Genomic DNA, 25,873 nt, shown 5'->3' with positions numbered 1-25,873 from the left:
TCAGTTGAAACTGGGGTTGAGTCTGTCCATGTGTTGTGAGATTAAGTAGTTTTCATTGTGTCTTCTCACTGCTAGTTAGTATTCATAGATGCCTTCTGCTAGTCATCTGCCTGTCTGTGCTACATTGTGCTGTGATAGTCCTTACACTGTATGTTGTAAATGATTCTTGGTTTTTCTTCTTAGACTACGGTGTTTGGTTTGTTTCAGATGTTTTGGAGTGCTTTAGTTGGTTTGTGTGCTACAGTATTAGCACTTGGTCATAATAGTCTGTTGATTATTTCTGAATTTTTTTAATGTGTTTTGATGTAGTATTGTCTTTTTCATAAGTTGTGCCTGTTTGCTATAGTGAGCTGAGTGGTCAGGCACTTTTTGATAAAGTTGCAGGGGTATTCATTTTGCTAGAAGATCTTGTATAGGTGGTCTGTTTCCTATTTCCTGTTTCCTAGGCTGTTGCACTGCATTTGTGCTAATCTGAGTAATGTTCTTGCACAGCTCCACTTGAGGGGGTTGCGTTGTTATTTTGGTAATGGAGCACTTGGTTTGTGTAGGTTGTTTTTTGATAGACTTGTGTTACTAATTTGCCATTGTTTCCTCTGCTGATGAGAATTTCCAGGAAGGGTAGTGTGTTGTTTTTTTCTTCTTTCCTTGTCAATATTATTCCTTTGAAGATGTTGTTTCATGTGTCTTCTCTAGTTGTTCCTATTTCTTTATGACAAAATGTTATAAAATATAATTTTCTAGTGATCTAATGGAAATACTGTAGACTGATGGGCTTAGCCACCAATATCCTTCACCTATTTTTATTTTGGTTTTTTTTGACAAATAAGATGCTGTACACTAAATCAAATTACTGATTTATCTGGATTAGGAATGGTTATTCTGGCATGAATCTTTTCCATTCCTGTGCTATAATACCCTTGATGATGGGATCTTTTGTATACAGTATATATTGATATGTCCACTGGAATGGGACAACTCGTCACAGCCAAAGCACTTTGGGGAAGCAGCGTCTGATTGCTTGAATGGCTTGAATTTAAATTGGTTCATAATAGGAATGACTGCTGACAAAACATGATAAGTTTAAATAATAACAGGCAAGGCAAAAATAGTGCCCAGTTTTCAAGCAATCTGTTGGACTTATTTTAGGAATTATGGGATTCGGCAAACTTCGGTGTGCTTATCTGAAATGACATGGCTGCCTTCACACAACATTCTTAACCTGATTAATGAATTAATCCATTTTCTGGGTTTACCTCATATTTTGAAATATATAAACTAAATGGTCAGGGTTTGCATGCCATATTCAGTCAACTCCCACCCCCCAAAAACCCAAAACTCTTCCCAATGTTAACATTAATTTAGCTTAGTGCATTGCATTCATGAAAGCAGTAGTTTTTAATTGACTTGGTTTATTTATGGATTAGATTTCTATCCCACCTTTCATTCAGAGGCTCAAGGCAGCCTACATAACATTCCTAACCCTCCAGCAACAAGTCTTTTGAGTTTGGTTGGGCTGGGAGAGAGAGTGATTGGCCCCAGTTAGCCTCTGTGGTTGAGGGTGACCACAGAACAAGATGGGTACATAGGAATTGGAGTGTTGACAGATGCCTAATAATATCCCTGGCGTGTCTGCAGAGAGTGATTGAAAAAAAGCCTCTAAATGGCGGCTATGGTATCATTGAGCCTTCCTCAGTGATGGATACCATGCAGTGATTTAGGAGAAAGTGGGGGAGAGAAAAGAGGTGACAAAAAACGTTATTCCCCATTGAATTGTTCCATGGCCAGTTGGCCACATTGAGTCGGCTGGGGAGAATCAGACAAGACAAGTCAACCATGGTGAGTCGGCCACAGCGAGTTGTCTTAGACCCATGTGCACTGGGCTTTTCACATTCCCCTTATCCATCAGCAGTGATAAACATGCTTTATACTGTATTAATACATGATTTATGATTAAAGTGCAGCTTTAATTCCTAACATCCCTGAACAGGTGAAAGGGCTGGAAGAATATTTAAGAACTGAGAAATACCAAACTGTGGCATCTATGTGAGTCTTATATGTTAGTCCTACAGCTAGAAGAGCAAATGGAATTTGAAAACAGGTAGTCCTCAACTTACAATAGCTTATTTAGTGACCATTCAGAGTTACAACAGCATTGAAAAAAATGACTTATGACTTATGTTTTTCATATTTATGACTGTTACAGCATCTCCATGGTCATGTGATCAAAATTTAGATGCTTGGCAACTGACTCATATTTATGACGGATGCAGTGTCTCAGCATCACGCGATCCCCTTTTGCAACCGTCTGACAAGTAATGTCAATAGGCAAGCCAGATTCATTTAATAACTGTGTTACTAACTTAACAACTGCAGTGATTCACTTAACAACAGTGGCAAGAAAGATCATAAAATGGGGAAAAATTCAGTTAACAACTTTCTCATTTAGCAACAGAAATTTGGGGCTCAATTTACATAAATCAAGGACTACCTGTATCATAAACTCTTCAGTTTATGAGTGCTTAGGAGAAACAATTCATTCAGTGAGTTTGGGGGCTATATATTCCAAAAGTCTATAATATTAAATTAATCAATTTTCTCAAATTATTTAGCTGTGCTGTCATTTCCTGCTATTTTGTACTTTTATGTTCATGTTCTAAGCTAGGAATGGTACAAAGTGATTGGTCTAGTAATCTCATCCATCTTCTGACTAGTTATTAGATAATAAATAGTACCTGTTTAATTTGACCGTTTCCCCAATATTCCTTTCAAATTGTTCACTCTATATCTTTGTTGTAGCTTCCTGCTGGGTATCCATACAGAGACCAGGTCAAGTGCTTTGTGTTAGATGGCTGATAAGAGAACCTGAGATTAGGGGTTAATTTATTTTCTCGTAACAAAATATTTCTACAGTAGAAGGAGGGGCTATTAGGTTGGTATCAGTGAGCAAAGAACTCATGGAAGAACCATGGAAAAGAACTAGAATGGAAGAGTGTGAAACAACTAGAAAGGTAAAATGCATTTAAACAGTGTTGCAGTGTTGTAGATTTGTAACTGGATATTGCTAGGGAAATTAACTAGCTAGTTGATGGGAGGTTGACAAGTTATTAAGTTTGTAGGTTTGTAATCTGCTTGTGCTTGTGATGACAGTCTGATTTGATATCACAGCAGCCCACAGACTGTTCCTATCCTTTAAAATGTACCCTGAGTGAGTTAATGACTTTGATGAAAAATCTACTCCATGACTTCAGTATCCAATGACTTCATCCTCTTTTTTTACTCCAGAGCAACGATGCCTCAGGGAGTGCTTGGAACTGGCTATACTTCATCCCTCTCATCATTATTGGATCCTTTTTTATGCTCAACCTTGTGCTGGGGGTGCTTTCCGGGTAAGTATGTACGGTAGTACATCTGCCATCGAGGAAATGTATTAGTGCTTGTGGTAGCCTTTTTTCAATCCTGTAAAGAAAATACAGTTTACTCTGGCAACTAGATGTCCCAAATTCTGGGTTGTTTTTTTCTGCCTTTGTATTTCTTCTGTGATGCCTTCCTGCGAACCAATTGGTATAACAGAGACCATTCAGCATTGCTGTTCTTTCTCTGTCTACAGGGAGTTTGCCAAAGAAAGGGAACGAGTAGAAAACCGGCGTGCATTTCTGAAGCTGAGAAGACAACAGCAAATTGAACGGGAGCTCAATGGCTATATGGAGTGGATCTCCAAAGCAGGCAAGTCCTATGGATCTTCTATTCTTTGTTGGCCTAGTTTATTATTTTTAATAAACTGAATTTAAAGATTATATAAAATATTAGTGTATTGTAGCCATACTTTTATGCTGCCTTTTTAACTAAAATCCACCAAAGTAGATCTAAAATAAACCAAAAACCGACAAAGAAATCCTAAGCATGTCCATTAAACATTGGAATAAAAGACTATGAAAGAAAAGACCAATTACCCTCTAAGTTTTGTTTCTCAACCTGTATCTTCTGTAGGTTTCTTTTGATGATTGTAAACTCAGAATAAAAAGTGCCCCAGGATTCTGTCCTAAACTTGGTATAATTCAGAACTTTTGTACTTTTTTCATACAATGAAGAATACTCATCAGATTTGTAGATGGTATCAAACTGAGGATGTTCTGCATTGGAAATCAGGTTCAGAAATTCAGCCAAATTAAAATAAATTGCAGCAGAGATAAATGTAAAGTTCTCTATTCCATATGTAGGGAAAGCTGGACTCAAAGTTTTGAGACTGGTTTACTACAGTACATATAGAAAGATATCAGGACAGCTTGAGATTTTATTAAGCAGATTATAAATTAAGTAACAACCAGTAGTGCAATATCAGCTAAAAAAATAGGAAGAGACATGCTAGGCTTATCTGGTCCAGCATTTTATTCCCACAGTGAATGATGACCTAGGACAATGGTGTCTTTTATGTTACGCAGCAACAGGAACTGGTTTTCTGAATTTTCAGTCACATGGCTTCCTTGCATGACCCCAAGTTGTAGTATTTTGGGGGGGGGGGGGAAGGAAAAAACATTTCAATACATAACCTGTGCTTTATATATCATTTTTCTTCCTCTTTAATGTTTCCCTGTTTTTTTTCACCATTTCCCACCTAAGTTAACAAGTTCAGACCTTGTAACATTTAATTAGAGAAAACCTCTTCAATTCCTTGATGATTTGGCTGCTCTTTTCTAGCTTTATTCTTAAGAAGTACAGATACCCAAATTATAGTTAGGTGCAGTCTGCCATTCAGCCTGAAATAAGATTGTAACTATTCTGAAACCAAGGCTTAATTTATATTAACCTCCTTTAGTGTCTCATGATACTTGAGTTGAGATGGCAGGAGGTGGGGTAAGTAATAATGGTGAACTGGGCTTTTTAAAAGTAAATTTACTTCTGCAGCATTATCTCTATTATTTTGGCTTGGTTTTCAACTCTTTTCCTCCTGAAGATAGAATATTTTGCTTGGACTGCCAGCAATTGGAGATGGGTAGCATATTTTTCTTAATTGCAAAAGTTATGTCTTATTCAAAAAATCACTTCTGTACAGTATGAGCTATAAACCTAGTGCTGAGATTCAAATTGGCACGAGGTTAACATTTCTAGTTTCTTTTGTAGAAGTACTTAAGTAGAAGTTGCTGGCTACCCATTTGTATGGTGAGGCAGAGAATTCATGCCTTGATACAATATTAAAATATTCAATGTTGGTGACCTTCCTGAATAACATAATACAGAATAATAGAGTTGAAAGTGACCTTGGACATTTTCTAGTCCAACCCACTAGTCAAGCAGGAGACCTCTGCCATTCCAGAAAAATGGCTGTCCAATCTGTTCTTGTTGTATATGTTAGTTTTGTATTTAGCTGGATTCTGAACTGGAATAAAATGTTTTATCAAAAAGCGTTTTACACCAATTATTGCTACCACTCACTTGGAAAGAGGTGGTATATTCCTTTATTTCCAAAGGTATGGCTTTTCTTATAATAAAACTCTGGTTTATATTTATTTTAATGTTTTTAACATGCTACTTTTAATCACAAAATAGGCTTCCAAGATAATGCACAGAAATAAGCTAATACAATAACAGAATACACTGATTTATTTATTTAGGCTTCTATGTAGTTCCAGTCAGTCTTATTCTGGGTGACTTAAGTATTTTCCATTACAGTAAGTGTTGTGTAGCCGGTTCTTTGCAGGCAATAAGTGAGACGGAAGGTTGCAAACAGGAAAATGCTTTATTTAGGCAAACAGGAACAGAACTGAAACAGAGGCTGCTATGCAGCTACTTATACAGTTGGCCACTACGCGGTGGCCAATAGGTTTAAAGGAACCCACTCCCGCCCTAAATCATCCAATGATCTTCTTGGAGACAAGTCTGGCAAGTCAGTGACCGTTACACAGACACACCATTGAGCAACCTTAAGCAGCATTCAAACAGACGTGTGAATCAGTTCAAGTACAAATCCCAATACATTGCAATAAGTTTGTTAAACAATATGTTGATGAAGATTCACAATCATCCACGTAGAGGTTTCTGAAAGTTGAATCATGGCAACTGCACCTCATTTCTAATTAGTTTAAAATGTTTCACTGCTTATCCAAATAGCTTCTTAGTCTAAGCAAGTTGGTTAAGGGGACCCCCTATACGTGTGTCCTCCAGGGAGGTTTCATTCTTACTAATCTGGGTTGTCTCATTAGGTGAGTAGGCAGAGAGTCTATGAGATGTAAATGTTCCAACTCCTAAACCCTTTACCCTATGTGGGTGATTAAATGTGACCTCCCTTGTGAACCTGTGAACCTGTGAAGATACACGAACCTTCAAAGGAAGATTAAAACCACTTTAGGACCACTTAGGATCAATGAGCCTATCCAGATTAGTAAGAATTGAAAGAGGACATAAGTATATGGAGTCCTCTTAACCAACTTGCTCAGACTGAAGAAGCTACTTGGATAAGCAGTGAAACATTTTAAACTAATTAGAAATGAGGTGCAATTGCCATGAACTCAACTTCCAGACTTTGTTAAACACAGACCAATATAAAGAAAAAAACAGTGTTCCATCTCTGTGACACTACTAATCCAGGAGAAGATTCAGTCTACCTTCCTTATAGGCATCCCTGAACACCCAGGTCTTAGAACCTTAGAAAGGGTATGCAGCTGTTTCTGGATGGGGAAGTGGTACGTATTGCACATTACTTTTATAATGTTCAAGCTTTAACTAACATATTATGGTTTTGCTATTGGGATTCAATTTAATTAAAGTTGTTTAACTATTGAACATTTGTTTGGGATTTTTTTGTGTGCTGAAAAGAATTGCTTCGTTTTTAATTTGCAAAACATAGCACTCATCTTACAAAGATAAGCAGTGATATATTCAGTACAAATATTTTAGCATAAAAATATCTCACTGAGAATATATTTTAATTTTCCTGTGTTATTTACACAACTTTGATTATCACCACAAGGCAAGTCTAGTCCTTCCCTTTATTTTAAAAAGATTTACCTTTATTTGCCTATTAATTTAATCATAAATATTACTAAACTAAATACTTTTGCCAAGCTATTGACTTCTGGTCCTGTGCAGTAGTGCAGCAGTCAAGGGGTTCGGGGCTCCATGCCCTTCAGCCGAATTTCTTCCTGTTAAAGGTAAAGGTAAAGTTTCCCCTGCACATGCGTGCTAGTCATTTCTGACTCTAGGGGGCGTGAAGCTGCCCTGAAGAGGTGGCAAAGAAGGAAGGAAGACCTGGAGACCATGAAGAGATGGTGGTCAGCCCGATCAGTCCAGGAGAAGCCTTCCAGAAACCAACAGGAGAAAAGCTAGCCTAACTTCAGAGACTAGCCCAAGCTACAAGCAACCAAAGTCAAAAGCACTATTTTAAGCTGATTGTAAATAGCGTGTTTGAATTTGGATAAGAGTATTGATTTTCTCTATCCTACTTATCAACTTTCCTGAAGAAAAAAAATCCCAAGAAGCAAAAAAACCTCTGAAAGTGAAGGAAGGGGATCTTTGCCCCACCTTTTTACTAATGGAAGCAGTGAATTAAACCTTTTATGGAGGAACAAAACATATTGAAATGAAATGGAATGACTATAAAACCTAAATTTGGATAAGTTTGAAATTGTTGAATGGTTAAGATTCTCATTTTAAAGACAATTTGTTCATTTTGAAAATTTGAAAAATAAACTGGTGCTAACATCTAGTGGTGGATGAGGACTATGATAGCTATGGCTTTCATACAGGACTTGACAAAATCTGGAAAAAACTAATTTTTACTTGTGACCTTCAAAGCTCTAACAATAGGGAACAGCTGTGACAAAAAAGAAAACAATCTGGGCTGCTGACAAAGAGAGACTTATAAACTTTAGGGAACAAAAAATTTTTTTTGAACTTTCTGGATTACAAGTATCTACTTAACTCTCACTCCAAAGCTATTTGCAGAGAAAAGAAAACTTGGATTCTTGGTCATCGTGGAAAATCAGAGACTTATAGAAAGAACTTATCAAGAAAAAATAAGCACCTTTCAAGAGGAGACATATGATATGTTGCAACTAATTCAAACAACAATGATTTCAAACCACAAAGAAATCCAAAATAACTTTGAAAATATAAACCAATTCATCTCCAATTTAACTTTACAACAAAAAATCCCAGAAAACAACAAAAGAGAAGGAACAGATAAAACCGATAACTGAATACAAATCTGAGGATAGAGACTTAAAGATGGAACCTAACAAAACAAAGAAGTATGATTTAACCCAAGTGGGGAAAATATATAAAAAATACTGGATTTGGAAAAGACAACTTATACTTTAACACCACAAAACAAATTTGAGGATAAGAAAAAAGATTGGACAAAATGGACTGCAGAGATATCAGGAAAACCACCAGAACTGAAAAGACAAAAAATGATAAGAGAAACAGAGAGAAAAAGTAAGAAAAAGATTTCAACAAACATGAATCTTCAAAGAGTGAACTTCGCTGAAGTCTTTACCTACACAGACAGCTCACCCTGGTGGTCAAAGAGTGAACTTCACTGAAGTCTTTAACCACGCAGACAGCACACCCTGGTGATCAAAGAGTGAACTTCATTGAAGTCTTTACCCATGCAGACAGCGCAATCTGGTGGTCAAAGAGTGAATTTCACTGAAGTCTTCATCCATGCAGACAGCGCACCCTGGTTGTGAAAGAGTGAAATTCACTGAACTCATTCAAAATATCTAGGAAATCTTCTGAGTCTGCCCTAGTCATGGCAGAGTGTCCTATAGGACCAGAAGAGCTGGTCCAACCAACCAACCTTGATTTGTGTGCAGAACCTGATGTCCAAGTTTAGAAAAGGCAGAGACATCTCAGAAACCCTATGACTTGAGGCAACAAAAAAAGCCTACTGAAGTCTTGTGGTGAGCCTGATGGAGAAATGGGATAAGCTCCATCAACGTCATGAAAAATACTGGGAAAAGTTGCAGGAACTTTGCGAAGCATCCAAAGAGGAGCTTTCCCCCAAGCGCACTCTCTCATTGGAAGAGGATATGGAAGAGTCTTTCTTACAATGGACCACCTATGAATGCTGTCTTGAAAAAGTCCAGTTGCAGCTAGGAGATCTAACAATCAAAGCAAAATGCAAAGCCTCAAGCTAAAAAACAAGGAACACGAGAAGTTCCTAAAAAGTAGTAAATGCCTCCCTGAGGTCGAGTTTCACATGAAAGACATACCATTTGAGAAGACCAAGTTTGAAGTGTCCCATCATTCGCAGGCATCATCCCAGCGGTCACATGTATCTTCCTCTCATTCCTCTAAGAAAGCATCGTCCTCTTGTCCCAAGTCACAATGGTCTGAGACATGCACTAGCATGTTACAACAGTCTCATGTCTCCTCCTACCTTCTAAAGAACCCTCTCGTCATAGCCATTCTTCCCAAGCCGGTCTTCAGACAAAGAAAACACCAATCGAGAAGTCCGAATCTGACATGTACCATCATTTGCATGCATTGTTCCAGCGGGCACATGTATCTTCTTCTCAATCCTCCAAGAAAGCTTCATCCTCACATCCCAAGTCACCACGGTCCGAGGCACACAGCAGCGTGTCACAGCAATCTCATGTCTCACGCGCCTCCCATCATTCTAAAGCATCTTCTCACCACAGCAACATGTCACAGCAATCCCATGTCTCAGGCACCTCCCGCCATTCTAAAGCATCTTCTCGCCACAGCATGCACCCCAAATTTCAAGGGCAGAGAGGTTAGCCGCTCAAGCTGCACAAGCATGAATCGAAGGTAAAGCAGCCAATGCAGCTCTTCATGTAGCAGAAGCAGAGCAACTACAAAGGGAAGAAATAGCCAAAGCACAGACCGCAGCAGCTCTACATTTAGCAGAAGCAGAGAAACTACAAAGGGAAGAAGTGGCAAAATCCCAGGCTGCAGCAGCTCTGTGTGTGGTAAAGGCAGAGCAACAGCAAAGAGAAGAGAATGCCAGAGCTCAGGCCAGCCTTGAGCTTCTGCAGCGTCAACGGGAGGCAGCAGAGAAAACTGCAAGGGTGGAAGCTTTACAGAAGGAGCTTCAAGGCACTACCTTCATGCTCAATTTTGAGAGGCCAGAAGGTGGAATCTCGCACAACCGTGTCGAGGCCTATGTGGATAACCAGAACACACTACTTCAAGACCGGGAGGAGGCAACGTGGTCAGCCACAGATTCCCCAAGGCCAAGTGACCAAGGAGGAGAATCTCAACCACCAATTGTGCCAACCAGTCAGGAAGCTGACAACGTACCATCCAAACAATCAGCCCCCCCCCTCAGATCTGTAAAATTTACCCCAACAAACCAAGAAGCAAGGAGTGATCGAATTAGCCCATCTGTGATAGCAAACACTCCTCAGCAGGTAGGCACACACGAAGTCATGTTTCCTAAACTCAATGTAAAGGCAGAGGAATTCCAACCAAACCTTCAAGGCAATTCGAAAATGGATCAGCAGCAAGGAGAACAACCCCCAGCTGAGTCATGGGTAGAACCCCTCCTTAGTATCTATTCTGAAGAAAACTGTCAGCCGTTTTCAGAACACCCCCTTGCTCTTGGAAGCAATGCCTATGAGGAAAAACAACGCCACTAATCATGCTTCTAAGGACTACAACCCCTATGCAGCACCAATGTATCCTCCAACATTCTGGAGAGGAAGGTTGGATTTGGCATCCATGGGTATGCAGAAATTCTCTGACAAGCCAGGGAGGGAGTGCTTATTGTAGAAGCATGTTTTCAAGAATACCATTCACAACAAGGGGTTGGAGCCAGCCGAAGAGCTCAGACATATGATGGCATGGCTGGGACCGGAATCTACAGACCTAGTGAAGAACATCTACTCATCCCAACTAGGTAACCCAGACACCACCCTTGAGGAAGCTTGGGATATGCTTGATCAGCTGTATGGCGCATCTACATTGATGGAGTCCTTGCTCTTGGATCATATCAATGAATTCTCTTACATCAGTATCAGTGAACCACGCAAGCTGTGGAAATTCTCTGCCCTCCTTAAGCAGCTGTGGACAGCACAAAAGGATCCCACCTTGCCAGGACTTGTCTGTCTTGACCAGTTCAGGATGCAAAAGCCTATCATTCAAAAACTACCAAGGAAGTTAAGTGAAAAATGGATTGAGTTATCTATCGCTTTCAAGGCAAGGCACCAAGGCAAAAAAAAAAAAACCTTTGCTGATCTTGTAGATTTTGTTGCCCACTAAGTGAAACTGTGTAATGACTCTGAAAGCCTTAGCATCAGAGAAAAATGTTTCCCAGCTGCCAAAAGGCCCAGTCAGAACTCTGGCGCAACCAATGGTCCATTCCAAACTGCAAAGGGAAAAACCCTTGTATCTGTGCATAAGACAGAGGTCGCTATCTTGCCCAGGAAGACTTCAGATGAGCAGTCATCAAAGAAAGCTCAACCTAAATCTCTGCAAACAAATAGACCTGATTTGTCCACTACATAAATTCTCACATTCTCTGAACAAGTGCAGAGAATTTGGAAAGAAGTCCCTGGATGAATGAAACATTTTGCTCAAAGGGTACAAAATATGCTACAAGTGCTGTGAGTCTACAGAACACATGACCAAAACTTGCGCAGCTAAGGTGACATGCCACCTATGCAAGAGTGACAAGCACCTGGGAGCACTGCATCCAGACTTTGAGCAGCCACAACAAGCAACTTCTACTCCTCCTATGATGAAGGAGCTTCAATGTGGCTCCAAAGAGCACCCACAGGTGCCCGTCAAGGTCCACTGCACATCAGTATGTGGTGACTCACCACTCCCTCGTTCATGTGCTCACATCTGTTTAGCTAAAGTCTACCTCGACGGACACCCAGAAGAAGCTGTGAAAATGTATGTAGTAATAGATACACAAAGCAGTAGCACACTAGCTAAGTCAGCATTCTTCGACCTCTTTGATGTTCCAAGTGAAGAAGCATTTTTCACAATATCAATGTGCACTGTGCCCCAGAGCACGGTGGGGAGGAAAGTGTCTGTACTGTACATAGAGTCGTTAGATGGGAGTTCACAATTCCCACTGCCGCCAGGGCTAGAATGGGACTCCTTACCAGATGATCGCAGTGAAATTCCAACACCAGAGGTGGCAAGAATTATACCTCACCTGTCACACATCGTGGATCACCTCCCTGCCCTAGATCCTGAAGCTGAAATCCTACTTATGTTGGGACAAGATGCCCCTGAGTCTCTTGGTTGTTATGAAATGGTCAAAGTACCACCAGGCACCCCAGTTGCTGTTAAGACGGAACTTGGATGGGTCATCGCAGGAACAGTCTGTGTTGATAGGCTGCAAGCTACAACCCAAGCAAACATCTCAGCGACTTCCATTCATAGTAATGGGAGAGCATCCCACTCTCCCAAGACACCACAGACTGGGATGAGCCACTTCCGCCAGAGGAGAAGCAAGAGTGGGAGATGTGGCGTAGATCCCTAAGTTGTCTCCAAAGCGTCCACATACAGCACACGTATGCTCCCATTTCACTCGTTGCCACAATGAAGAAAGAGCTGCATGTGTTCTCAGATTTATTTATTTATTTATTTATTTATTTAATTGAATTTTTATACCGCCTTTCTCCCGAAGGACTCAGGGCGGTGAACAGGGCATATAAATAGAAGTACAAAAGTTAAAAAGGATTAAATTGTTGCCCAAATTAAAACAATCAAAATATAAAAAACATTAAAACCCTAAGATGCTTCGATGAAGGCAATAGCAGTTGTAGGATACATCAGAGTTTACGGCAGGGAGAGCTACAATGTCGGTTTCATTATGGGAACAACAAGGTCACACCGTACCCAGGTTGGAACTCTGCAGTGCCATTTTGGCTGTAGAACTCGCAGACCTGATAATGAAAATGATAGACCTTGAGCTACAATCCACCACCTTCTATACAGACAGCAAGGTGGTGTTAGGCTACATCCACAACCAAAGCAGACACTTCTATGTCTATGTAAGCAATAGAGTAGAAAGGATCAGAAGATCTTCAAATCCTAAACAGTGGCAATATGTGCCAACAGATCAGAATTCAGCAGACCAGGCTACACGGTCCACTCCTGCATCACAGTTGGCAGACTCAGTCTGGCTAAAGGGTCCTGAGTTCTTGGCTCATCCAGACAGCCAGACATCAGAGAAACCAAAATATCATGAGCTTCTAGGTCTAGAGCAAGATGATGACGATCAACCTCAGGTACTCAGCAGGTCACCCAAACTGGATGAGAAAATGATCGTCCAGACCATCTGCTTGTCAACAAGGATTAAGGAGACAGAGAAACTGTCTCCTCATTTCCTAGAACCGACCCCGCTTTGAACACTTCTCCAGATGGAGACCTCTTGTAGTGGGCGTAGCGATGATTGTTTGTTTCCTGCATTGTGAGATGAGCTTCACAGACAGCTGTCTCCAAGCCGAGAGAGGGATTTTACGAAGTGTGCAGCAAGATGCATACCCAGTGGAATTTGAATGTCTGTAAGTTAAAAGGCCTGTCTCAAGGTCTAGTGCATTGCTGAAGTTGAACCCGTTCCTGGATAGCCATTCAAGTAGGAGGGCATTTAGATAAGGCTGAAATAGCTTCAAACATCAAGCATCCTATCATCCTTCCTGCCCATCAACATGTCACGCACCTGCTGGTCCAACACTACCATGAAACCGTCCACCATCAAGGCAGAAACTTCACAGCAAGTGCCATCAGAATGGCTGGATTCTGGATCATGGGAGCCAAAAGATGCATCACCACTGTTTTGTACAGGTGCCTGAATTGCCAGAAACAACGAGGTGCGACACAAAACCAGTTGATGGCTGACCTGCCACCCGAGAGCCTTAGTCCAGGACCGCCATTTACCAATGTAGGCCTAGATGTATTTGGGCCTTAGTCCATATCTGTTCGTCGGACCAGAGGTGGTCAAGCTAACAGCAAACGTTGGGCTGTTCTTTTCACGTGTCTTAGCATTTGAGCTGTCCACATTGAAGTCATCGAATCTATGGACACTTTTTGGTTCATCAACGCTCTAAGAAGGTTCCAAGCCTACAGAGGCCCAGTTAAAGTGTTTAGATCTGACTGTGGAACTAACTTTGTAGGAGCCTGCAAGGAACTACAGATTGATGAAGGCATTCCCAAAACTGTGTATGGACATTTAACCCTCCCCATGCATCCCATATGGGAGGAGCATGGGAACGTATGATTGGCATAGCCTGCAAAATCTTAGATTCCATGCTGGTGAAGACACCCACTCTGACACATGAGGTCCTCACTACCCTCATGGCAGAAGTAGCGGCTATCATCAATGCTTGACCTTTGGTTCCAGTTTCTTCGGATCCTGAAAATCCAACTATTCTCACCCTAGCCACCTTGCTAACCCAGAAAACAGGTGACTGGCCAGCACCATCAGGGAACTTGGTTCCCAAAGATTTGTATAAACAACAATGGAGACAAGTTCGACTGCTCGCCAACACTTTCTGGAAGCACTGGAAGCAAGAATACTTGTCTACTCTTCAGGATCGCCAGAAATGGAAGACCAAAGAGCCTAACCTAGAAGAAGGAGACCTTGTCTTGCTGAGAGACAAGGACGCACATCAGAACTCTTGGCCCATGGGACTTGTGCATCAAATTCAACCCAGTTCTGATGGACTAGTTCATCAAGTTGAAGTCTAGATCACGAAGCCACAAGAGTCAGGCCATGACTCACAGACTCTCGTTAAAAGGTTTTACACCAGACCGATCACTGACCTGGTACTGTTGTTGAGGAAGACCGAACTTGAAGATTGAACCTCAAACTATGCATAATTGTGTCTACCTCATAATTGCATTGTTTGATGCTATGCTTTGTTTATCTTAGTTGTTAGTTAATAGTGGAAATTTATAATTCCAGGTGGGGAGTGTGCTGTTAGAGCAATTAGCATTTAAGGGGTTAAAAGCTGTCTCCTTAAGGGGTGGCTTTCTGAGAAATGTAGTTTTTAGTTGTTTGGCCAGATCTGTATTCTAACTGGTCACTGGGAGGGACTTAAATGTTTACTACAGGATTTCCTGGCTACATGCCAAGGCTGTAAAAAGTCTTTGTGTAATCCAGCCTGAAGCATGCTCAGCTGATAGCCTCAAGCATGTTCCACTGATATGGGGAAATTATTCTCTTTTTACCCTGCATGAATGGACAGAATATGAAACATGTGACAGATGTATCTACAATAAACGTGAGTTACTGCTTAGAATTCCTGATCAATAAATATTTTGTTTTAAACCATTCTGTGGAGTTAAATCTATCTGGACAATGGCTAACGTAACCGCCTGCAATCCAGAATAGTCTTATTTATTCCTTAAGAAAGGTAAAAGTATTGGGATGGTTTACATGAGAAAAAATAGACTTAAATATTTAAATGTAATTAACTTTGAGAAAATCTTAACCCTGTAAGAATGTTTTGAATATTGTGGGAAAAACAAATATAAACAAGAACTTTTGCCAAGCTATTATTAATCCCAAGGGGTTTAAGCAAGTGACAAAGAATTTTATCATTTGTGTGTTTCTGTCTCCATTCTTTATCTCCATATTTTCATGATTAATATAAAAATGTCACAGTTATATTGTCCGAACCAAAGATATTTCCTGACAGAATTTTTCTGGAACATAATCATGGAAACACAAAAATACCCATAAAACAAGATCAATAAATTGTGTTTCTTTTCATCAAGTTCTCACCTAGCTAAGGCTACGTTGTCCAGCTATCTTCTCTTTCAAATGGTTATCTACAGGAAACTATTTGCCAAAGTATGTCATCTATAGCTAGCCTCCTCTTTTTTTTGGGGGGGGGGCAATTTGGCATCTTTCCATAGTTGGCGAATTACCTTTGCCTTCTTGGCTTAATTTCAACCATTTCCTTTAGAAGAAGTGATCCTGGCTGAAGATGACATAGAAGGAGAGCCTTGTCATCCCTTCGATGGTAAGCCACCATATTCCACAAAACATTCTGTGAGAGATTTCTGAGACAGTAAAATCACAATTTTATTTATATGTCAACCTAATTTAACAAAAATTGTGTAAGGAATAGAGGTTCAAGTGCTCCTCATTTAATGACCATTTGTTAGTCAAAGTTATGACAGCACTGAATGAGAGGAATTTTGACCAGTTCTTGTAGATATGATCATGATTTGGGCACTTGGCAGTCAGCTCACAGTTATGATGGTTGTAGTGTCCCGCTGTCATGGGATCATCCTTTGTGACCTTCATTACCAGCTTGTGACGAGCAAACAAGAGAAGCTAACAGAGGGTCATGAATGTTGACCACGTGATGTTGTGTCCAATAACCGTGCAAGGTTTGCTTAAATGGCAGCCAGAACTGCTGCAACGGCTATCGTGAGTTAGTGAGGTCACATGATAGAATGCTTTATGACTGTGTCGCTTTATGACCACCGGTCTCAATACTGTGTGCTGTGCTGGATCTGAAACAATTGCGGTCTCATTACACCTCATCCCCTGAGGTGAGATCGGCTCCCACCTTTATGACCTTCCATAAGAGCCTTATGACTTGGCTCTGCCAGTTGACTTGGGGCCCTAACAGGGGAGTTTCACACTGGAGGCAGTGGATGAATTAAGAGCCAATCCCAACTCCCCATTTCCAGCTCCCTCCTTCCCTATCTCGTAACTATGATTTAATTTGGATATTTCCATTTAACTGTATTAGGAATAATGCTGTAAGAGATGGGCAACAAATAATAATAAATAAATATTTGTTCATAGCACCTAAAAAAGTATTTTTGACTCACACGGTAGCTGCATCAGTTCACAAGAATTCTCATTTGATGAAGTTGTGTTACAGGGGCAGCAAAAAAAAGTAAGAATATGAGGCTATGCTGCTGCCACCTTCTTAACTCTTCTTTAACTAAAATACATATTTTCCTGAAATCTTGCCGCTGCTGTGTGAACTCAGGAAACTACAGATAGGTAACATAAAAATGCTGGCACCAGATCTAAAGCACCTTTGCTTACTGAAGTTCTGAACACTTCTTTTCTCTAATAAGGCATATTCTATTTGATCAATTAAGTCATGGTAGTTAACTGTAATAGTTACTAGTTATACAAAAGGATAGAAAGACAACCTGCATCCCAAAGATGAATTGTAGCCCTTGCTGTAATAAGTGTGTTCATAGAAGTTCAGGACATACTTGTTCTATTAGCAAATGAATCAACACTTATTCACTGGAAACTGGTTCTCGCTGTCCATAAGCCCTTTCCTTGCTTGCATCTAACTGCAGCACCAACATACCTTGGGAACTTTTTTTTTTTGCTGCAGTATTTTCATGCCATTACTTTCATCTGTTCTCCAGCCTTGAGTGATCCTTAACTATACTAGTGTTAAAGTGGCAATTTTCCCTTTATCCTGACATAGGTTTTTTTCCCCCATAGATACCAAGTTTATTTTATTTTTATTTTATTTTAATTCCATTTATATCCCGCCCTTCTCCGAAGACTCAGGGCGGCTTACAAGCTTTAGCAGTAGCCTTCATTCTATGTATATGCCTGCTTATTAGGGCTTTCATACACCCCCCCCCCAAGCGGCATTATTACAAAGTCAGCTTAATTGCCACCAACAATCTGGGTCCTCATTTTACCTACCTCGGAAGGATGGAAGGCTGAGTCAACCTTGAGCCTGGTGGGATGCGAACCTGCACTTATTGCAGGCAGCTGGTGTTACTTAAGGAGGCATTAGCCCACTGCTCCACCAAGGCTCTTTTTGCATATGTGATATGATTTATTGACTATTCTATTGGTGGCATATAATTTGACCACTAGGGGTTGAAGTAATTACATGTGGGCCATTCTAGACTGGTCTAGGCATGTCTCTTCTTTCTGAGCTCTGCACATATATTCTAAAGGCGTTTTGCTTTGGTTATGGGACAGTCCCCATCCTTCTGAATCAATATCTTCCCACTATTGCCAACCCTGAATACCAGCCTATCAGCAGTGCCAGTGGGGTGATAGGTTAAAGCAGGAAAGAATGCGCTTGTTGCCTCATGGTACAAATCTTCCCTTGCCTGACAGCTCCTTTTGAACACAGCTGTGGTACTCTTCAAGAAGAAGGCTAAATACTTGTCCAAAAGGGACCCAGGTATCTGCAGATATCAGCTGATAACAAGTTCCTTTGAACATGTCCACGCAAAAGGCTTGTTGTGCAAAACCCAGTTGAATTCTGAGAGATGAAAACACCCTACTTTCATAAAAAATATTTTCTATCTAGTCCTAGTCCACTTAGAGAGTGATTAGTGTATTATTTTCATCCTGAATACAATCATTTAGAGCAGGGGTGTCAAACCCGCAACGTCACGTGACGTGTTGCGACGTTTTACGCCTTTTTTTCCATTGCCGTCAATGGGGTGGGCATAGTTTTGCTATGATGCATCTAGCCTGCAGGCCGGCAGTTTGACACCCCTGATTTAGAGGGAAGGGAGGGGGAAAAGGGCAGGATAATCACCCTGCCTCTATACAAAAATAATAAAGACGGTACAATGTACCTGCCTTGTCCCCGTGGTAGGCATGGGGTTGCTAATGAGGACAGGGCTTTTGTCAGTATAGTTTCCTGCCAGCTCAAAGGCAGGGGGATAGCATTCATTTTGCAGTGAGGAAGAAACCTGGGACAAATTTCCACTTTTCTTACAAGTCAGCAGAGCAGCAATTTTGTATATAAAAATGCAGTTTTATGAAGGCACAGTTTACCTGCCCATACCATTTTGCATTTCAAAGCACTTACAAATCCTTTTCATCTTACAAGCCTCTTGATGCTTGTTTGTCCACACAGAGGCCCATCTGGAATGTGAAGGAGGGAAAAACTACCTTTGTTTAAGAAGAGGGCAGTTTAGAATTTGAAAAAAAAGGTGTACACAGAAAAAAACATTTGCCTTCTCTTAAGCCACTCCTCAAAGCTGCTTTTCCTATTGCAAATCTCTTTAATGTTTCAAAGAACAAGTTTATGTTTTGCAATGAAAGCCAATGCAGGGGTGTCAATCTGGAAGCCGTGCCCACCCCATTGCCGGCAATGGCGAAAATGCTCTGATATGTTGCGCGACGTCATGTGACGTCACGAGTTTGACATGTCTGGTCTAGTGGCTAAGGCACCAAGCTAGAAAACCACAGCTAGAGACTCTGAGTTCTAGTCCTGCCTTACACATGAAAGTCAGCTGGGTCATTTAGGCCAATCACTCTCTTTCAGTCCAACACATCTCACGTGGTTGATGGGAAAATAGGAGAAGGAAGGAATATTAGATATGTTTGCTGTCTTATTTATTTTAAAAATAATAATAAAAGTGGAATATAAAAAATGATCTTCAGTTAGCTCCTGTAAGATGCACCTGGATACTAAAAGAATAAATAGATGTTTTACTTCCATTTCATCCCAGCTCAGGAGAATGTAAGTTTCATGATGATGATAATTTATTTATGAATTCATGAATAAAGGATGGAAGGAACCAGTTCAGTGACAAGTATTTTAGAAGCTATCAATACAGGACCAAAGAGAACAGCTAATGTAACATGCAATAAATATACTAAAATTGAAATAGAATTTATATAACAATAGCAACAACAACATCATCATCATGTATGCCTGATACTCAGTGGTGGGATTCAGATATGTGAACAACCAGTTTTCTGTGTGGAGGCCGCTTCCGGAAGTCCATTATGGGCCTGGGCAACAAAAAAATTAGCTACTGGTTCTGCCGAAGTGATGCGAACTGGCTGAATCCCACCACTGCTGATACCTAATAACTACAGCAATTACATTCCAAAGATCTTCTGGAATTGTGGTTCGGAATGTATATTGGGGAAGGCAGCATTATGGTAAATGATTGGAAAAAAATTAGTGAATGTGATAAAGGGCCTTGAGGATAATGTCTGTTTTTCCTGTCATGTTCCTATTGTTGGAGCTCTTCGGAGGGCCACCATCAAGAAAAGCAAAACAGACTTGCTGAACCCAGAGGAAGCAGATGACCCACTGGCAGACATCTCTTCAGTAGGTAAGTTGGTCAAAAAAGGAGTCAGGGTTCAGGGAGTCCTTGACTTATATCCATTTGTTTAGTGTCCATTCAGAGTTACAACGGCACTGAAGCAAGTGACTTATGACGTTTTCACATGACCATTGCAGCAGCCCTACGGTCACATGATCAAAATTCAGATGTTTGGCAGTTGGTTCATATTTATGATGGTTGCATTGTTCTGGGGTCTTTTTGCAACCTTCTGACAAACAAAACTAATGGGGAAACCAGCGTCACTTAACAACCATGTTACTAACTTAATAGTTGCAGTGATTTGTTTAACTACCATGTCAAGAACAGTCATAAAATGGGCAAAAGTCACTCAACAGCTGCCTCGCTTAACAACAGAAATTATGGGCTCAATTGTGGTTGGAATACCAGGATCACTTGTGCTCTTCAACCTTTTCAAATCTGGAAAACCTGATCAAATTTTGAACCCACATTTTATCTTAACATGCATTTGAGTATCTATTTATGTTTCGTTATATATTTGTGATGTGTTGATGTATTGCCATCATACATTGTTCCTCAACTATGGCTAAAGCACATGTCCTGAAATGTCACCATTTGTGTGTTAGCAAGCTGTGCTGTTGTTTGCGGGCACAAATATGCAAATGCTGCAGTTTTAGTACTACTTTTTTTGAAGGGGACTAATTGCGTTCAGTAACATTCTTGCTGAGAAGATGAATAGATAGAGGTTGACTAAATAAGGGCAAAATGTAGTATCAGCCCTGCAGGTCCATCCTCCAGCAAGCATGCTAGAACTTGCTAGTCCAGAATGGTAAACACTAGGGCCTTTCTATCACCTTCCTCCTTGTCCGTGGTGCATTACAGAGAAGATGTGTTCAGAGAGACCTGCTAGTATTTGTTTTAAAAAAATCACAGAAGACAAAGCAGGTTCACAATTATCTATTTCAACCATAACAAATAAAACAAGTTCATCAATTTCCACCCTGCAGGCAGGTTATCTCAAATAAGTGGTTTCTCTTATGCTGCTAACTTTTACTTCTTCCTGGTAGGTTCACCTTTTGCTCGAGCCAGCATCAAAAGTGTCACGCTGGAAAATGCTACTTTTTTTCACAAAAAAGAGCGGAGATTGCGTTTCTATATCCGTCGTATTGTCAAAACTCAGGCCTTTTACTGGACAGTCCTCAGTCTGGTAGCTCTCAACACTTTGTGTGTTGCTATAGTACATTACAACCAGCCAGATTGGCTATCTGACTTCCTCTGTAAGTAGCAGAACCATGTACTTCTTTATAGAGTGGATTTATTAGCTGGAGGGGCTTGCAATAATTTAGGCTTTGTCATTTTTACTTAGTAGAAATCAGGATAGCATTTTAATTTGATAAGACAGTAATAATGAACTCTTCCCTTTATTAAATTCTATGATTAATTGAGATTTATATTTAAAAGTAGCCACATTTAAACTTCTTGGGAATAAGTGGATTTCAAACTGAATTTATAGGATAGATTACAGGAACTGAATTTAGGGTTTTTCCTGTACTGTGCCATCTAAAAAGGGAGAAAAATAACCTATAATATGTGTGGTATGAAACATAATATGTGTGGTATGAAGTTCTTTGAAGTACGACATTTGTCGGAACCATGACAATGTGTAGCACTACCTCCATAGGGACCACTTATGTCCGGGCCCTCCCAACCTCCCCTCCAAGTGGCCCCCAGCCCAAGAAGGTCTCTCACGTTGGCACCTCTGCCTAACAGGGCACATAACACGGTGGTATTCAGTCACAATAGGCAGCCACTCATATGGGGCGCTGAAGGTCTCTCTCTCTCTCTCTCTCTCTCTCTCTCTCTCTCTCTCTCTCTCTCCCCCTCCCTCCCTCCCTCTCTCTCTCTCTCTCTCTCTCTCTCTCTCTCTCTCTCCTCAAGTGGGATGATGGCAGTTGATCTCAGGCAATAAGAACTTACAGGGAAGATGGGTAGTCCATCTCTAGTAGCAGCAATCTGCTCAGAATGATGATAGTCAGACTCTGGTGACAACAACTTTGCCTAAGACAGTGGTAGTCAGTCTCTAATGACAGCAACTTGCCTAGAACGATGGTGATCAGTCTCTGGTGTCAGCAATTTGCCTAAAACAATGGTAGCCAGTCTCTGGTGGCAACAACTTGCCCAGGACCATGTTAATCAGTCTTTGATGACAACAACTTGCCTAGAATGATCGCAGTCAATCTCCCAGGTGCCAGCAGAAGCCTCCCTTGTCCACTCTCCTCATCCCTCTGACCTCACCCCGTATAATCCCTTTTTATCTCCCCCAGCTGATCCTATAAAAAAAACCTTAAAGGTTCCCCCGCACATGCATGCTAGTCGTTTCCGACTCTAGGGGCCGGTGCTCATCTCCGTTTCAAAGCCGAAGAGCCAGCGCTTGTCCGAGGACGTCTCCGTGGTCATGTGGCTGGCATGACTAGATGCCAAAGGCGCACGGAATGCTGTTACCTTCCCACTGCAGTGGTCCCTATTTTTCTACTTGCATTTTTATGTGCTTTCGAACTGCTAGGTTGGCAGAAGCTGGGACGAGTAACAGGCGCTCACTCTGCTACACGGCACTCGGGATTCGACCCGCCAAACTGCCGAACTTCCGATCGACAAGCTCAGCGTCCTAACCCACTGAGCCACTGCGTCCCTTAAAAAAAAAAACTTACCTCCCACTAAAAGACTATGGCAGACTCTTTCCTAACTCTCCCTCTGCCTAGCTTACTCCAATGACGGAAAGGAATTAAAACTCCCCACACTACCCTTTCTCCCTCTCTTCATCTGGCCTGCCCACAACGAAAGAGAAAGAAACCCCCCCTCTCTCTCTCTCCCCCTCCCCCTGGCCTGCTTCCAGCAAAGTGCTCCAGCAACTACTCTCACTCTCTCTATCCCTCCCCCTTTTGTCCGGCTTGCCTGTAATGAAGCAAAAAAAGCAAACGTGAAAACACCAGCTTCTTATTCTCTTTGATCAGCTGGCTCAGAATGGCAAGCTCCACCAAGCCTTCTTTCGGCTTCCTCCTCCTTTTTCTTCCCTCCTCAGAGCCCCACCCCACCACCAGACCCATAGCAGCTGTCGGAGCTCCTCATCTTCCTGCCAAATCAGCAGGGCTCCTGCAAAGCCTCTCAGCTGGCCCCATTTTCACCCCAACTCTGCTACATATGGAATTGTTTGCCTTGTTGTTTCCTTTTCTAAGAATTATGGTGGTAGTTGCATCAAATTACAATTCTAAGAATTTGTTGCAGGAAACCATGTTACAGTTAAAAGTTTCTTCCATGTAACTATATTAGTTGATGCTTTTAATTAAAACTCCTCCTTATATTTCTGTGTATTTAGAGAGGCTGAAGAGATCCCTATATTCTAGAGAAAAGAACTTTAATAATTATTTTCTTGAAGTATGACATCTTTGCTTGAAAAAAGGAAAAGAACCCAATTATCACTAGCACTAATTATGTTACCTAGTTTGGGTAATGAAATGTCTGCAAGAAAACAAGCAAGCTCAGAGAGCACCAAGGACTCCTCAAGAACCCAATTATTAAATAAAAATTACTAAGCTGCAGTTCATTCATAATAGTTTAGTACTTTTATTAGGGAGAAATAAAATGGACAGAAATGGCAAGAGGGTTTTTTGGCATATTGGAGCTTGTTAGCATTACAGATGGATCTTGGACTAATTGACTACATTAGAGAGAACTTAAGTTTTAATTCTGCTTCCAAATGATTGTGAAAAGTAATACACAACAGTATTAAAAGTGGTACTATAGATATTTTTTTTCTTTGAAGAGACTGTTTGTGTCTGTGTGCAAATATATAGCTAGGTGAGTCTCCATCTGTATAATGGAAATTTACCATAGTTCATGAGAAATAGACCATTAAAATATTGGTTTAAAAATTAGAAGTTGCTATACGGTCACTTTTAAAAAAGCTGTTTCATCTTTGTTCCAAGTTGGAGTCATGTCATCATTATCTCTGCATATCAGTAAACATTTTTAAAATATAAATACGAAAAAGAAACCCAGAATTACTATAATGGAGCAAATCAGTAATCTGAGAGATTTTTCATGGTGTCAATTAGCTAACTTTGTTCTCTGGGAGACAGTTGTCTTGTAGTTTTCTTTCTTGAATCTACAAAGGTAATATGACATATTGACATGTTTAAGTTAGAGAAGGCTAACAGAATCCATTCGAATATAGGAAGATTGGAATTCCTATATAGTCAGACATAAAGATTTTTTGACAGGTAAAAAGAAGTTTTGTGGATGGAAAAGTATAACTGACTTTTTCCCCGTCTTCCTCCTCTGTTTGTTTCAGACTATGCAGAATTCATTTTCTTAGGGCTCTTTATGTCCGAAATGTTTATAAAAATGTATGGGCTTGGAACGCGGCCTTACTTTCATTCATCTTTCAACTGCTTTGATTGTGCTGTAAGTTTTTCCAGAATGTTAGCATTTTTGCTATTGTATGTACAACTATATCAGACTGCAACTGTTCTAGTGGATAATTTGGTGTATATTCTTCTTACTTACAGTGAAGATACATTAGCTCTATAATTAGCTAGCACCCCAATGTGAATAACTTTAGAGCAGAAATTTCATTTCCACAGGAAGTCCAAACCTAACTTACTACATAAAAAAAGACCAGGAAATAAACTCCTATCAGACCTCATAAGCCAAATACTTGCTTTGCATTTTTTTTTTCAATCAACCTCTTACTTTTATTATAGAAATATAATTCACTCATTGATGTATCTTATGGTTCTTAGGCTGACAGGAGTTTGTATCATGCAATTATAGTGTAGCTACATATTGGATGTTCTCTTACACTGTAGCTAGTTTTGTTCATTCTTGAAAATGCAAGCCTTTGAAAGCAAATAGGGTGAAAAACAAGTTTATAGTGACTTCCAATGTTATAATTACAGTACTCTAAGTTAAGTTTTGAACTTTTCTAAATCTAATTCTGAAGAAAGCAAATCCAATGCTACTTCCTAATACTGCCCCAAATATTTGCAGTTGCAGCATATTTATGTGTTAGAGTTTTGAGATTAGCAAAACTCTCTTGGATTTTTTCTTAGTGTTCCAAAGAATGGCTGAAATAGGTCAACAGGAACATTGCTGTGATACAATTTAGGATGGGAACTTTATATTCTATTATTTAAACCTTGCCAAATACAGAAATTCATGACTTCCATCAGGTTGTCAGAAGTTGAAGATATCTAAGGTTTTGTTACATTAGAAAATTCCCAGAATCCAATTCTTTACTAGAGTCTTAGTACTGCTTATGATACTTCTAGGGTGCATAGTTGTTATCTTCACAACATTTGATCTATTCCCTCTCCAAGAGCAATTACTTTAGAACATCCAAACAAGGTTGACTTGTCTGCTGAATGACAGGCTCATTTTGAATCAGGGCTTAATTGGTTTCTATTCATATGCTGGAGAGGGAGGAGAGGGAGGAGATAGTAGGGGCATTGTACAATCAGAAATACAGTATAACAGAGTTGGAAAGGACCTTGGAGGTCTTCCAATCCAACGCCCTGCTCAGGCAGGAGAGCCTAGACCACTTCAGATAAATAGACCAGCCAGGCCCCGATTCTACCAAAGATGTGGAAAGCAGCACTCAGAAGGACACAGGTTGCCAAAAACTCCTTCAGGGAAGGAGCGATTGCAGCACCCCTGGAAACTGGAGGCCAACGGATGGAAGCCTCCTTACCCACCTTACCACCTGCAGAGCAGAGGAGCCACAGTGCCCCTTGAATCAAATCCCTCTTTCTTGTCCTGAAGTTTTGTCCATTAATGCTACAGTTGCTCCTGCTTGGAAGTTATGTTGGACACGTAGATAACAGCCACTGTATCGGCC

The 25,873-nt window shown here is 40.6% G+C and overlaps 1 protein-coding gene across 1 annotated transcript in view; it reads left to right on the top strand.

Annotated features, from left to right (window-relative positions):
- The window catches only part of CACNA1A (calcium voltage-gated channel subunit alpha1 A), a gene marked incomplete at its 3' end in the record, with an annotated part of 290,392 nt that overhangs the window by 111,715 nt on the left and 152,804 nt on the right, over window positions 1-25,873 (top strand). The window contains exons 7-12 of the mRNA XM_083351756.1: window positions 3,283-3,386; window positions 3,608-3,723; window positions 15,888-15,944; window positions 19,921-20,010; window positions 21,048-21,257; window positions 24,329-24,441. Of these exons, the coding sequence (XP_083207882.1) occupies window positions 3,283-3,386; window positions 3,608-3,723; window positions 15,888-15,944; window positions 19,921-20,010; window positions 21,048-21,257; window positions 24,329-24,441 (690 nt within the window). The remainder of the gene's footprint in view (window positions 1-3,282; window positions 3,387-3,607; window positions 3,724-15,887; window positions 15,945-19,920; window positions 20,011-21,047; window positions 21,258-24,328; window positions 24,442-25,873) is intronic.

This window comes from Vipera ursinii, assembly GCF_947247035.1.
Source record: "Vipera ursinii genome assembly, chromosome: 2".
NCBI classification, from domain to species: domain Eukaryota; kingdom Metazoa; phylum Chordata; class Lepidosauria; order Squamata; family Viperidae; genus Vipera; species Vipera ursinii.
This window is presented reverse-complemented; position numbering and strand designations above follow the sequence as displayed.